Source organism: Myiozetetes cayanensis, unplaced genomic scaffold (genome assembly GCF_022539395.1).
Source record: "Myiozetetes cayanensis isolate MyiCay16 unplaced genomic scaffold, myiCay2020 scf1, whole genome shotgun sequence".
Taxonomy (NCBI): domain Eukaryota; kingdom Metazoa; phylum Chordata; class Aves; order Passeriformes; family Tyrannidae; genus Myiozetetes; species Myiozetetes cayanensis.
Window position 1 is genome coordinate 129,214,199 of NW_026086604.1, and position 15,716 is coordinate 129,229,914.

A 15,716-nucleotide genomic window follows, 5' to 3' on the forward strand; every position below is an offset into this window, starting at 1 on the left:
CTTTGGGATCTGCTGCCTCGAGTCACTCCTAATCACCAAAGCCTGCTCAGTGGTATTTGATAAAAATGCTTCTGCTGCTCCACAGCTACTCTAGTACATACACTTGCTCTAGTGTGCAATTGAAGCATCTCTGTGTAGCAGACCTATAAATAACAAGCCTCTCCTCATAAAATTTAAGAAAATATTGCGTAATATTAGAAAGCAAGCATTCACTGTAAGATAATTTGAAACTGGCAAAATAAATGTTCTACTAAGTGAAGCCACAGAATTATCCTGTTGCTTACATTCTGCTTTTGTGCATATGTTGTGCACTATTGCTTTGCTTAAATGCTGATGTCATCTTGGGTTGCTTTATGTTGCCTCTATTTACATTAGTTTCTGTGATGTGACACAATCTGGTTGTTTCCTTGAACTGCTACTTCAGCGTTTCAAAAATGCTGGATTGCAGGTGCTCTGAAGCACAGCAGCTGTGATGCAAACGTTTTTAGAAAGGCAGGGTTTCTCTCTGTCTGAATAACAGAAAGAAGCATTCAGGACAAGAAAATTTTGGTCTTATAAGATCTAAAAGTGGTAAAAGATTAAATTGTACATGAACAAAAGCATTACATATTCCATTCTTCGGGTTTTTTTCAGACCTCAGCCATTTTGTATGTTGTGCAAGTCATTTGTATTATTTTCAATGCAACATTGAGTGCAAATATAATATCTGTGGTATTCTTGTTGACAGAATTAGAGTTGTAAAATGTGGTCTATTCACTCAGTTCCTTGACTCTAACTTAGACACTGGTGGCTGTAAGTGGCTGACATTAAGAATTTCCTTCTGTGCTTTATCTTCATATTTCTCCTTTATTTATGGATTATTTCTCCATGTCCTTCATCTTGTAACTCCTTTTTTTCTGTTTCTTGTCTTCTTGTTTCTGAGTGATACTTCCATGCCTTTCTGTTCTTGCTGTTTCTGCTCATAACACCTATTTCCACAAGTGCTTCCTCAACCCACTGCTTCTCCTTCTGTTTACCCCTCATTTCACATCATCAGCCCTTTTGCAGCCAACAGCTTCCTCCCCTACACAAAGTGGGTTAATTTCTGAACTACAGTCCATCTTCAATACTGAGTCAGGGAGTTTTCCTCAGTGAAAACAACATGCAACCTTAATTAATGATTTTAGTAAAGGGCAGAGGTATGAAAGTATTAGAGTAGGCTGTCCAAACAGTATTGATTCCGATGCCTTATCACTTCTTTATTCTTTACTTTGCAAATACTACATATTTTTACTGTCGCTCACTAAAGCTAGTGATCCATAAAGAAAATTTCAGCCCAATCACTGAAAGCCACAGAAAACTTGTTCTTAAAATACAAAGTGTTTGGAAACATTAATTATGTGCGTCACAGTTAGTTCTGTATCTCACAATCCAGTAGAAATCATGGGGTAATTTAGTTTGCAATCAAAACTAATTTAGAAAAAAAGGGATAAATAAAAGGAGTTAATTCACATGAACAAATTCTGAAAGAGTTAGAAAAATTTTAAAGTTAATTATGGAAAAGGCAGTGTGAGAAAAAGGTAACCATTCAGAAATTATCAAAAACCTGCTCTTTGGGAACAGTTACAGTCAGAGTGGAAGTAATTTTTGGGAGTATGAACAAGAACACACACTGAAAAATCAATGTTTAATAAAAAGCTAAGAAAGTGTGAAGCTATTACAGATATTAGAGAATGTAATAAATGTCATAGGCATAAGCAACAATAAGGCAATCACTGGTTTCACAATGAGCAAGAGAACAGTGTGTTTTTAAGGCAAAAAGACACTGAAACAATAGGATAGACTACAGAAATGAATTCTTTGCTTTTAGCTTTGGTCTTCACCTTAAGAAAACCCCAAGTCTTATGCCAGAGGTGTAAAGGGTATACTATTTCCGAGGGAAGGGAGAGATGTGCTTAAAAGGAAAAGAAGAGAAAACTGAATCCATATGTATATGGTAGAATAATGAATAAAGTCAGCATCTTAATGAATTAAGAAGTCAGCATCAAAACCCCCCAAATTCAAGAGAAAATAAATATTGTGATGAAGCAGAAGTGTCTGACAAGTGTTATACCGGCACAGATGATCATTCTAAATAATTGTCTAAAGGGTATAGTTAAAATATAAACTGGTAATAAATTTGCCTAAAGTTAAAAATAAACAGGCAGTTCACTGAAATTAAAGAATAAATTGTTGATAAAATCCAAGAAACTGTTGACTATATCAAATCATAATGGGAATATTTTGATGTATGTGTCAGGCATGTTTAATCTGACTAAAGATACTTATGGTAAATTTTCTGAAGATGGGAAAAATAAATAATAACTTTCATCTCTAAACCTCCTCTCTTGTAAAGCGTATGAGCATCCTTCATTTTATGCATTTGAAAAATTTTATTTATTTTTGTGGGGCTGTTTACAGGCATACTTCTTAGAAAGGTCACAGTTGTTCTCAGGACTGGATCTAATTTTACACTCTCCAAATTGCACCCATGTAACAATTTGTGTGCATGGTAGTTGCTTTTGAGCAATCCATTGGTGTCTAAAAAATAAGAGGGCAATAACTACCACACATACAAAATTCCTGTATCACTTCAAGTCCACTTATAAACTACCCATTTGAGGGAATCTAACACTGTATTACTGTTTCTGGTGTTTGATTCCTTTTCTTTTGCTTTTAATCTTTCTAAGGGTGGGAGGAATGTGACAAGTATGCATGTATTTTTTTAAAAAACATTAAGCTAAGGTAATTTTTGTGAGTTACAGAAGCAGAGTGCTGACGACTGAGGACCACACTGCACTTACTACCTGAGAGCAGGAAATTCTGAGGTCTTTTGCCATTCAGATTATTTTCTGAGGAGGCCACAGGGAGTACAGACCCCATATGCAAAACTGGGCCTTAAAAAAAGCCCCTTTTTAAAGGCTAGTATCTTGGTGCAAAAGTGTAGAAGCAGGGGCTACAGGGAAGGACCTCAGCCTTGTCCATGTGGTAGAACAAGAGGGACAGTGTGTCCACTTAAATATCTACAGAAAAAAGCAGAGATCACACAAGCACACATAGTGAGGAACCTTCAAGCTGGTTATAGTACTTTCTGTTTGACTCGTATGTTACTTCATCCAGAAGAAGGTTTCTCCATGTGTTTGCCTAATTTCCCAGATCCTAAGGTGAAATCCCTCAGATATTGCTGGACCAGTTTCCTTTCCTCCAAACGAAAACCGTTTGGACAATAGAGGTTTACCTTAGAGGCAAAAGGCATGACTTCATTTCCCTCCAATAAACATAGAATTGCTGGAAAAAAACACCCTCAAGATGAACAAACAAGATCTCAGCATTACACTCATTCCTGAAGCTTTCTCTGTGTTAACTTACCAGTGCATTTTCTGGGTGGCAGCAGCAACGCTAGCTAAAATGCAAGCATATTTGCCAGCTTTGATGTTTAACAGGAGCTAAATCTCTGCCTGAATTAGAGTTTAAATCCACAAGCACCATAAAGGCTTAACAGTAAGTGCCCACAGCTGTACACACTAAATCAGACTCTCATGCCAGAAATATATCCAAATGCTTGTTTGCATGGATATAAATACTAAAATACAGGTATGTGCATGCAAAATAGAGTAGGCTGAAAGTTCTGTTCACTCACTTGTACAGTGCTGCCTGGATCAAGAACACTAAAATTTGTGTTGTGGGGAGGTTCTTTGGGGTATTTTTGGTTTGGTTTTTTGGTTTCGGTTTTTGGTTGTTTGTTTGGGGTTTTTGCTATTTTTTTGGGGGGAGGTGTTTTTGGTTTTTTATTGTTTTATTTGGTTTGAGGTTTTTTTTAATCACATGAGAGAATGTGATGTATTTTGGCAACAAAACTGAGACTTGTTTTGTCTTCAGAAACCCCAAGATGGCAATACAGTCTTGTTTTTCTATGCTGCTTATTTCTATTATTTTTATTATTATTATTATTACCATTATTATATTGCAACACATGGAACAGATTTGTGATTTTCTCATTTGCTGACATCTAAAAGCCTTGCTGATTGCTAAGGATTATTTATACAAAAAACTGAAAACTCCAACTACTTTAATGTCAACTGAATGGATGAATGTTATGAATGACCTGCAGTTGTTGAAAGATTCCATTCAATAATGTCAGCCAAATAGAAACCTCTGCTGAAGCCAGGCTACCTTTTAAAGATGTGGGTGACTTAAAAACCCTGTTAAACAAACTATCCTTACATATTATTTTCAGCTTAGCATGCAGCATACTTCCACATATATTACATTTTCAGGCAGCAGCCTATCTTGGTTATCTATATCTTAATCACTTTTGAATGATTCGCACCAGGACCCTCATCCTTTTCAGTATTGAGATAGCTTTGACAGAGTCAAGGTACTCAGTTCTGATGCAGTTAACTTCTGTTGCAGGAATACGATGAGCAAGTGATAGCAAGCATTGTTCACCTGGATGCTTGATGAGGGATACTGCAGATTTATCAGTGTTACTCACTGTGACTGCTGCACAGGGCTTTATAAAGTCATAGGAAAAAACACTGAGGAAAAAAACTGTGATTTCAAGTGGGTTAGTTGGTATGTGCTGGGCCAATGAGACGTGTATGCACAGGGCGGTAGGGTGATGAAAGATTAGCTTCTCCCAGGAAAATCACCCATACTCCTGGCCCAACCTTGTTAAGTATCAGGCTTAACAGAGAGCTCAGGCAAAGCTGGATGGGAGTACAGCCTTTCATTCAGAGAGATTTTCTGAGTTCATTTTATCCAGCCCTACACTGAAAGAAATGAATTTCCAATAGCAGGTTATATCAGTGAAAACTCTTATAGTGTAGTGCTTCAGGAAAGATGTTGGCAATGTTAAGAGAAACGCTGACCAGATAACCAAAAGAAATAAGAATTGCTTAATACTCAGGCACTGTTACTCAAAAATATATAAATAATATTAGAATGTTCCAAGGTCATTACAGTGTTATAGAAGATAATGGGGATGTAGGCATTGCTTTTGATGATCTGTCAAAAATTTTATGCATGTATATGTGTATATGTACACATACATACATACATTGTATTTTTTATAACCATAACTATGAAGGTATGTAGCATGCAGAGAGAAAGTCAATCTGAGTACACTGCTTTAGAATAATATCTAACACAGAAAAATAACAGAAAGACCAGTTATGCAAACAAGGCCATATTGTCATCATAACATTTTGCAGCCTCTGAGGACAGGGAAGGCAGTGGCTTGCACACCAACTGATTGGTCCAGAACTCAGGACTTCCTGCTGTAACAACTGGTTGAAATGATTGATAAGAAAATGGATCACAAAAACAATTTCATAAAACCATATTTGGAGATTAAAGCCATAATTATTTAAATAAAATCTCTTTTCTCTGGAAGACAAAGAAAAGACTTATGACTAAGTACTCAGTGCAACATCTTTTTTTTTCTGCCTTTCTATCTTCTTAAAACATTGTTTTGAAGTCGTAGTATTTAAATGGGAAATCACATGGGGGACTACACTGTATTGTTACTGAGATGTAAAGAGTCACTCATTTTAATTTACTCTCCATTAGAAGGATGATGTTTAGAACATATGCATGCAGATTACTAAAGCCACCCTCATTACTGCTGGGAAACAAAAAACATACCTTTGGAGAAAGAAGATCTTCTAGTGGCTACTGTACCTCCCAGAAAATATCTCAAAATATTTTGAAACCAAGGAAAATCACAGGAAACCAGAAATTAAATTGTTTTCTTTGAAGATTACTCTGATAAAAGTATGAAGAATAAAGGCTATTCTGTGACTGACTACAAAAGACAGAGAAAAGGGTGCACCCACACTATTCCTAGAGGCAAACTAATGCTGTTTCCAGACTTGGATGAGCAGTCAAGAAATGAGAGGGGAGAAGAGACTGAATTACCCTGTCACATCAGGAGGGTAGCTAACTAATCCTGCACTAACTGAGCTTCTGAACTACATCTGAAAGGGCAGGATGGGGTGAGCCTGCACTGCCGGTTGATATTCTATATGTGTCGTGCATTTCTGTGCAGACTCTTAGTTTCCAGTGCTATGCCTGGCGGCTTTTAAAGCACTAAATTTATCTGAAAATTAAGAATAGTTTTATTGCTTAAACACTCCGCTTTATAACAGAAACCTGCCAAAAGCTCCGCTGCCCAACAAGGCAATCATAGATGGTGCATGAAGCAGGCTGTTGGATTTAGCATAAACTGCTCTTTGCACAGGGAATGTGTGAAGAGGGGAGGGCACAAATGGCTCCATTTGAGTTCAGATGTATTTCTAATGACTTAAAAAACAGCTGAAGGGTGAAAAAAATCCTTTGTGCAGCAAATGAGGATTTATAGAGATTAGAGTAACATGTTTAGGATCTGGAAAAGCATTTGTTTTGTATTATTATAGACATTTTTACGACTTAATTAATGGAACGGTGATGTGAGGAATTGGTTTTGATTTAACACATAAATGCATAACTCCAGTTTGAGAGTGATGAAACAAAAATTTCCCAATATTACCCATGGGGAGCTGACTCTGGGCTGCTCAAATTCAGCAGGATGGATGGTCAGATATTAAGCAGTTTGTTAATGAAGTGCTGTGATAAATGCACACGGAAAATTCCAGGGTGATTTACATCCTCTGTGGTACTGCAGAAGACAATAAGATTGCTTGCAGGTAGATTGAAGAGGTTTTTCTTTAGCACTGCTTCTTTAACTCCCCATTATTATTTCTAATCCTCTGTCAGAAACACCTGCAATTTCTAACTGCTTCAAATATTTGTAAGGTACTTCCTGACCCCTGTGCAACCAAAAGTGTGATCGACAGAAGGCACTAATTTGAATGCATATAATACCTGAGCACTTCAGCTGTGTAATGCAAGCACTAGAAGAAATGCAGGAGAGAAAGATACGCTATGGCCTTCAGTTACATGCTCTTAACATGTTAAGTTAGCAGATATGATCTGTCATGTCAGAGGTTCAGAAATGTTCACTCCTGAGCTTTGCAAGCCATTTTCTTCAAGTTCTGAAGTGCTTATATGAATTAATTGCATTTTCCTTCCATATTACCAATTGAAATATGGATTTTGCCAAAAATAGGGGAAAACTAGGATACAGGAAAGAAGGATAATAAGCACATATGGATAATATATACCTAGCACATAAAGGCCTGATAAAATTACACAAAATCAATGACAAAAAATTAGTATCTATTATCTTATCCCATGAATTCAACATGTTGTTCAACAGTAGGCATTATTTTATATCACATTCTGTATGCAAGGTAAAATGTATTTCACCCTGAAAAACATTATTAGACATAGATTTTAACTTCAGAAATATAAGCTTTCTTTAAAAAAACAAAAAACAAAAAACAAAAAACAAGCAAACCAACAACTCCCCCAAACTCCCTCTTTTCTGCCCTTGACTCCGTCTTTTCTGCCCTTGAAACAGCATGACCAGTTTGAAACAGCATGATGATATGCTTTCTGCATACAAGAAGGACCTGGCTATTTGAGGAAGTGGTCTTTCCCCTTTTCTCTAGTTTATAGGTAATTCCATATTTAAAGATATCAAATTAAGTGTGGATATTAGTATTAAGTATATATTTAAAACTGTAGATTGAGGTCTTTCAGTCAGAGTGGCTTAAAAGAAATTGTGGTGAATATTAAAACAATATTCTAATGGAAAGTAAAGTTGAAAATACCAAATGATGAATTGTCTCCTACTTGAGTGAACTTAGAAACCTCCCACAATCAATGAAGAAGGAAGACAGACCACTGTAATGTGCAGAGACATTTATCAGGTTTACCTGCTTGTGAGCATGGTCATAAGAATTGATGTGGTTGTCAAATTCCTGGTGTTTGTGGTACTGCTTGTCACATAGTTCACAGTAGAAGTTAGCCTTCACATCTTCCAGAGCCTTGGCTGCAGCTTTCTCCCTCTCAGCATAGTCCTGCAAAGGCAGAAGCAAAGGGAGACCTTTCAGTACAGATTGTGATCTCATGCTTCAGCAGCTTTTATCATCATCCACATTAAAAACACTAGACTGACTACGATGGCTAGAACACCAAGGTCCATCCTGTACATGCTCAGGAGGTTTTGGTCTTAAATTGGATTTAATAAAATAATTGTGTTTTTTGAGGAATTATTCTTACTACTTGTTGTAAGTACTGCAGTAAGAAAAGTAGAGAGGAATAGGGAGCAGAGGAATACCATCAGGATATTGCCTAGCTACTGGGCAGGACAGCTGAGCAGTCAAGAACAATTAGACAACCAGGATAGTCTGTTAGTCTTCACATCAGTCCCAGATTGCATGAACATGTGTGTGCTCCTTAGGTACTATTGCTCAGAAAAAATAAACTCTTTTAACCTGATACTAAGGCAGATTTTCTTTTTTGTTCTGCTTTCTACCCTCTATGAAATATTCAGCCAGCCCAGGTAGCAGCTTGCTATGGCTGGCTGAGATTTCACTGGAGCAGAGCCACCTCTGCAAGAGCCTTTTAGATGCCTTCCTTTTCTTTCCCAACATCTGCATGAGGGGACACACCACCCAGCCTACCCAAAATGAAAGTAACTCGCACCTGTCCCACAGACCACAGCCACTGACGAGAGCACTAGCTCACGTCCAGGCTCAGGCAAACATAGTTGAAAACAGGGAAAACACAATTAGTTCCTACACAGAACCCCTCCATATCTCCCCAGTGACTCAAGTGAATTTTCTGGAGAGTCAAATACTTTCATTTCAATACATAATAATAGGCAGAAAGAGAAAACTTAAAACAGAGGAACCAAAAGTTATTGAACTCAAACTAATGCAATTAAATAAAGGGCCTGATAGGAAAAATTGGCAGCAGCCTTTGTCAACCTTATTTCTTTTACAAGTCCTTCATTATATTGTTACTATTATGACACTTACTTAAACATTTTTCATTAGAGCTAAAGAGCAAACTTCTGACGTGGAAATAGAAAACAAAAAATTTGGCAGAAGCTATTAATTTTATATTCATATTGACAAGTTGATATTACCTGAGTGTATGTAATATATTGCCAGGGACTGCAGTAATTCATCATTTGCTGTATCATTTTACTCACCTAAAGAAATTGGTACTTTCTGCTACCAGACTTTCCACAATCAGTGTTGCCTGCTCTCTACCTGCTTTCACCACCCTTTGCATGACAAACTCAGAGCACACCAAACCCAGGACATACTGCACATCTGGGACAGCCTGCTCTTAGCACATCACACTGCCCAACATTGCCCCAGGGTACACAGCAAGGTGTAGGCAACTATTTGGACATGGCAGATCAACACAAATGTACATTTTGGGCCTTTCAGAGGGGAAGGATTTTCTTAATGAGTGGCACGTGTTTCAAGTCTGAGACTTGGCCAAGCAGTTGGGATGCTGGTTGTCAATATGACACACTGAACATTTCACAGCCCTGTACTGTGAGTCCTTCTGCTCTGCCCTGGTCTTTACACCCTCAGATTAGTATAAGTAGATCTTCTTTACACCATAGTTTTAGAGGCTGCCGTTGCTAGTGAGATTAACTTCATCTAAACTAGGCTGTCTAGAAGCTAGGTGTATGGTATAAGGCAGTATCCTAAGCTTCCTCTGTAAGAAACAGAAAAACGCTATACATTGTCAAAGGGTTATTAATCCCATCTATTTCAAAAACCCATTTTAGGATGAGATGAAATTCTCCAGAGGTTCTATCTGTCTCCCTTGAACACTGCAAGGCTCTGAATTACTAACCTGGCCTACATCCTTAATTCTCAGATTGCTGAACTCAGAGATAATAAATTCTATATTGTATTTCTTTATATTCAGTTCTAAATCTCCCCATGAAACTTGCATGAACTGACCTACTTGAAGACAAGAGGTCAAAAAGGAACATTGTGCCTGGAATTTTGATTTTATAAGTGATGCCAATGACATGCCAGTCCCTCCCACAGGACAAACACCCAAATAAATCTCTTTTCTAGAAGCATATGGCTCAGGTGGGGTAGTGTAGTGTGGTATACTCAGGTTGGTCAGTTGTGAAAACTATAAGCTTGAGCTAACATTTCTCCTCTTGAGAGGCTGCTCAATTATTGTAGTTAATATTTGATTGTATCAGAAAGAAATATTCTCGCAATCAAATAGTTAAATAGCTTTCATTAGTTATTTAAATTTACAAAGCCTATTAAAAAGTGATACTTTTCAGCTTATGCTTCAGACCCATTGTTTTGCTAGCATTAATTATTCACCAGGCCTTTGATAAAATTAAAATGCATAAATTAGAATGTGGATGCAACAGTATTAATTATGCAGAGATGTCTTCCCTGAAAGTCGAGTGTTGAGGGCAACATATTTTCATTCTAAACTGGTAAAAATGTAACTTTTGCACTCACTGGAAGCCAGTGAAACAATAATTGTTTTTTTGGGGGGGGTACTTTTTTCCCTGGGTCTCAAATGTCAATTAAATGTTTACAACCTTCTCCATCTTTACTTCTGTTGAAGGAGAAGCTGAATTGTTTGGGATGAACACACCACATTACTCTCTGTGAAGTACAACTGAAACTGCTGCTCATGAGCATTCCAAACTGCCAACTTTATCTTTCTCAGCAGAAATTAATACAGTTCCCTTCACATAAAGACGTTTTAAAATAGCAACAAGGCAGCTCCCAGGTGCATGCTAAGATAATCACAACTACCTCCATTGCCTTATTGCTTAATTATGCTTGTCTACCATGGCAAAAGATATAATTTCCTGCTTGCTTATCGATCAGATGCAGGGAAATTGAATGCTACATTGCATATTTTAGAAAGGTCATGATTTTTCTTTCCCTACAAAGGCATAGGAACTTCTAGCCCTACAGTAAATTGTGCATAGTCAAATGAATTTTCACATCCAGACTCCTAATATAATCTCACAAGGATTATGTAGACTGATGGTCAGTTCTGGCATAATAAATGAGATCACATGAAAGAAAATCTATCGAATTACAGCTGTAGAAAACATATGTGATCATGAGTGCCTGACTATAGCAGTGCAGACACAAGCAAGCTGGAAAGATGCACCGATGTGTTTTGAACCATGGACCATCAATGGTAATGAATATATGTACCACACCCTCATAAACTTTATTCTGAATTATAGTTACGAATGGCATATAGCCTGGGTAGATATGTTTATACTTATAAGAAAATATATGTTAGCAGTTCCGTCTTTGACCCATGGACAACATTAGTGCAAGCTGATGTCAGGAATGGTGCAATCCTTGTAGGTGAGAACTCCTAGAAACCATGGGTTAACACACTTCTGTGTTGCTGGATGCAGATAGTGTAGTGAATAAGGATAAACAAGTGCAGAATATATCTGAATGCATTTTTCTAGAAGCCTGAAAAATGGTTTCATATTGTAGATTGTAATTACATTCTCATCAATTTGACCAACAGAGGCACATAACTGTAATAATTGTTTATATATTGGATTAATTTAAAAAGAATATTTCTATTGAGTGTTAGGCTAGAAGTGCTTTCACTTAGTGGCTACTTTTGCAGTGTGCTTCTTATTGTTAGAATGCAATTAATGGTATCTGACACTTCATTTTCTAATATAGGGAAAATCAATGAAAAATCCCACGTAACTGAGTTTTCTCAAATGTTGCCACTGACACCTAGTCAATTAGAAATCATTTATTAAATACAGAGTCTGTAATAGATATTTAATAGACTGCATGACCATTAAAGGATGCTGATCTAGACAAACAATACCACAGTTCTTATCTCAGTAACTGGTAGTAAATATATCTGCTATGTTCAAATGGACTAAGATGAAAAGTAGGTCACTTGATACAATAAAACTTTCAGAGGCAATTTTCTATAAATCCATGGATTTCTACAAATACAGGGGACTAAATATATGGTACTTGTAAACAAAACATGAGAAAAATATAACATCATTAGCACACTTTTGATTACCTATTTTGAAATTGGAATGCAAAATTAGCGACAGAACAGCTAACTCACATTAATGCAGAGTCAGTAAGTGACAGACTGATCCCTCTTCAGGGACATAAGCAATCAGAGTTTGGTAAGTTATATATAATTTTGTGAACCAGATTAGATATAAGTGCAAGTATTAAATATTCTTGCAACTACTGAGGTACCTTTTGGGGATTCTCAGACTAGAGGTTAAAGAAGAAATAGGACAAATATAAGCACATGAATTAGCTACAGAATTATAGTCTACATCTAAGATTTTAAAAATATTTTCATTAGTGATTTAGATGACAAAATGAACTGTGATTATGTATGAAATCTATGAATGATACTAATTAACAGCACAGGGCATACAAATGCTTTAGGGACCAGGATCAAGATTTAAAATTACTGTAATAATCTTGAGATATGATCTTAAAGTCAGCAAGATAAAATTCAGTAAGATGTGTGTCAAGTGCTGCACTTTGGAGAGGGAGACCACGTTCACCAGTACCAGATTGTGAATAGCTGAGTAAATGTAAATGCAAGGGAAAAGGTCCAGGAGTTAGAGTGGAAAAGAAATTAAATGAAAGTCAACAATGAAAGTCAAAGCAATTCACATCCTGACATGCTAATAGTAATGTTATATGTAAGATGCTGAGGGTAATGATTCCACTTGATTCAGTATTGGTGAAATGTCATCTGTAAAATACTGTTTGGTACATCTGCACTAGCAAATAACTTGGCTCCTAGAATCCAGCCCTCCATCATCCCCACTCCATGTGTGACAGTTCATTCTCAGTCTTTTTCATTTCAGAGTTCCCTTTGAGATAAAAATGAATGCTGTTCCAGAATAACATACCATTCAGCGACCACACTACAGGCTGCAAGGATGAGACTTCACCAGTCTCTCCATGCCCTGTATAGTTTTACAACAGCCCAAGCGACTTTTCCCAAGGAAAGCAGTACTTACATGCCACAAAAACATATGCAGCACCATGCCCCAAAAGAACTACCAGGCAGTGTTTTAATGTAGCCCTTACACTTTTTCAGACAGACTGAAATAAAAACAAATGTATCATTTATACCAAAGGGCATCAGACACAACTGAAGAGACTTAGGCCAAGTACGGATATTACCACTTTGTTCTGGGATGTATGTGCTTGCTGGGGAAGATAAGAGTTTAGATGTAACCTCTGTGAAAGTTTTGGTCCCCACAGTTTGAAAAAGATATAAATGTACTTGGGAGATGCTTGAACAGAACACTAGGGATAAGAGGCTTAAAAGTAAGTTGCATGCATAAATTAGGCAAACTAGATCTCAATCTGTAATTCATGTTTTCATTGGGTCATTCATATGAGCATTTGTAAATAATGTTTTTTGAGGGAAATCTGCAGAACTGCCTGGGCTGGTACAGAACATCTCGGACCAGCGCATAAACGTGTAGAAACAGCAATTGTAGAAACCTTCATTTTCAGTGCTCATTCACTTTCTCATTCACCAGTTTTTGGGATAACTGCAGGTAATTTTTATGTCTTTAAGTATTTTTGTCTGCAACTACAACAAAATAGATTTTTAAAGATCTTTAAAACTCAGCAGGCAGGTGATAGAATGCAGGAAGTAATCAAAGTACTTGTGTGCCGTGTGAAACTTGAGTGCCACACAAATGTCCTGAGATTAGGATACGTAACACCAGGTCAGTTGAACTAATGAACTTTTCCCTGAAGGCTCTCTTTTTTTCTTTTTTTCCTTTTTTTCCCCTGGAGAAGACTTTCTCTTACCTAAAGAATTTGCTCCAGATGTTTAGCTGTGGAGATGGAATAAAAAGCGTGCAGCTTGTTCAGCTGCAATAGCCAAAAATACAGAACATTTTCATTTATCTCACGTATGTTCTGCCATTCTCCACCTCGAAAACTCTGGTTTCTGCCACTGTGGGATCTAGAGCAAGGAACTACAGAGGTATCTATTGCAAAAGATTTTTTCTTCTTCAAAGGCAGTAAATGCTGTCATTCTTAGATGACTCATAGAGGGTAACACCTAACTTCTGCAAATAAATACTTTTTTTTTTTTCACACTCAGATAATTACTGCAGCATTTTCAATTATATGCACATCCATTTGCTACCAGAATGCTTTTAGCAGGTCCTACATGCCTCCTCTAAGAGTACAAACCTACTGGGACTAATAAGAGAGAGTTGTAACTTTAAGGAGTCATAAACAAATTCCTAATCTATTTACTATTAAAATCATCAGTGATGATTGGAATAAACTTTATAGAACATAAGAATTCAAAGAAAACCAACAAATCTATTCATATCTTCAGCAAAGTTTTTATATTCTAAGACACATTGATGCTTCTGTTAATTTTATAAAGGACTTGGACTTTGAGATTTTCTTTTCCAACATTATAAATAGAGCATGTAACCACGAAAAATCTTTGCTATGGATGTAGGGGGCATTTTTCAAACACTGGAATGTAATTCAACATTTTTCTCCTCATTTTCAGAAACTGGTGGAACTGAAGCAGCTGCATATATTAGATTTTCTGAAAATGTGATCAAGACTTGACCTGCAAAGCTGCATACAAAATGGTATGTATTTTTTGTAATTTTGTATGTAATTTTTAAAGAAATATATAATATAACAAATGTGAAAGGTCAGATCATTTTTTGTTACAACAATATATATCTAAAAAGCTAAAAGGAAGTATGTGCTGGTTTTGGCTGGGATAGAGTTGATTTTCTTCATAGTAGCTTCATTTTCAAATGGGGTTAAACCATATCAAAGTAATTAGTAAAATATAATTTATTTGAGTAAAACTGCCTGGAATTATGTATAGTGCAGAAATAAGAGTTCTAGGACAAGTAATCTTAAAGGGGATATTAGAAGTTTAATGGAAATAACATAAATGGGAAAGAAAGCTCAATTTGAGAAAATTAAAGCATAAAATGGAGATCAGTGATGCCAGGTGCCCCAGGGACCCATATTAGGACCAGCACTGTTTAATAACTTCATCAATGACACAGTGGGATTGAGTGCACCCTCAGCAATTTACAGATGGCACCAAGCTGAGTGGTGTGGTTGACATGCCTGAGGGAAGGGATGTCATTCAGTGAGAACTGGACAGTCTCAAGAAGTGGACATGTGTGAAGCTCATGAGGTTCAACAGCGCCAAATGCAAGGTCCTACACCTGAGGCAACTCCCAGTTGAAACGGAAGTTGATAATGGAACTGCTCCCATGTATTAACCAGCCAGTGAGATGCAGATGTAAAAAAAAAAAAAAAAAAAAAAAACAAAACAACAACAAAAAAGTAATATTTGAATTTGAATATAGCAAATACTCAGTGTTCAAAGAGACAGGGGAATACACTCAGGCATACAGACCACATAATATATAAACCCTTCAATATACTTAACTGGAATCTGGAAGGTTTCTCTTTATCTGTAAAACAGACTTAAGAACAACCTTCACATTGATGTAGTTTGTGTTATGTTAAAATAGAGTATGATATGTCTACGAAGGGGAATATATGATGAGATTTGGTTGACTAAAAAAATAGAAAACTAATTTGATTTGAAGATTTAGGAAAATATGCAGTTACACTAAATCTGCTTAATGATTACTGTATTGCTGCCTCATTTTATCTCTGAACTTCATTGTTAATCTATGTCCTATATTATTACTAGGATTAGCATCTGACTTATACTTTGAAAGAATTTCA

At 36.6% G+C, this 15,716-nt stretch overlaps 1 protein-coding gene across 2 annotated transcripts in view; it reads right to left on the minus strand.

Annotated features, from left to right (window-relative positions):
* Positions 1–15,716, minus strand: part of ZNF804B (zinc finger protein 804B) — a 231,767-nt gene that overhangs the window by 23,813 nt on the left and 192,238 nt on the right. For both annotated transcript variants that reach the window (XM_050324106.1, XM_050324097.1), the window contains exon 2: positions 7,839–7,982. In XM_050324106.1, coding sequence (XP_050180063.1) covers positions 7,839–7,982 — 144 coding nt within the window. The remainder of the gene's footprint in view (positions 1–7,838; positions 7,983–15,716) is intronic.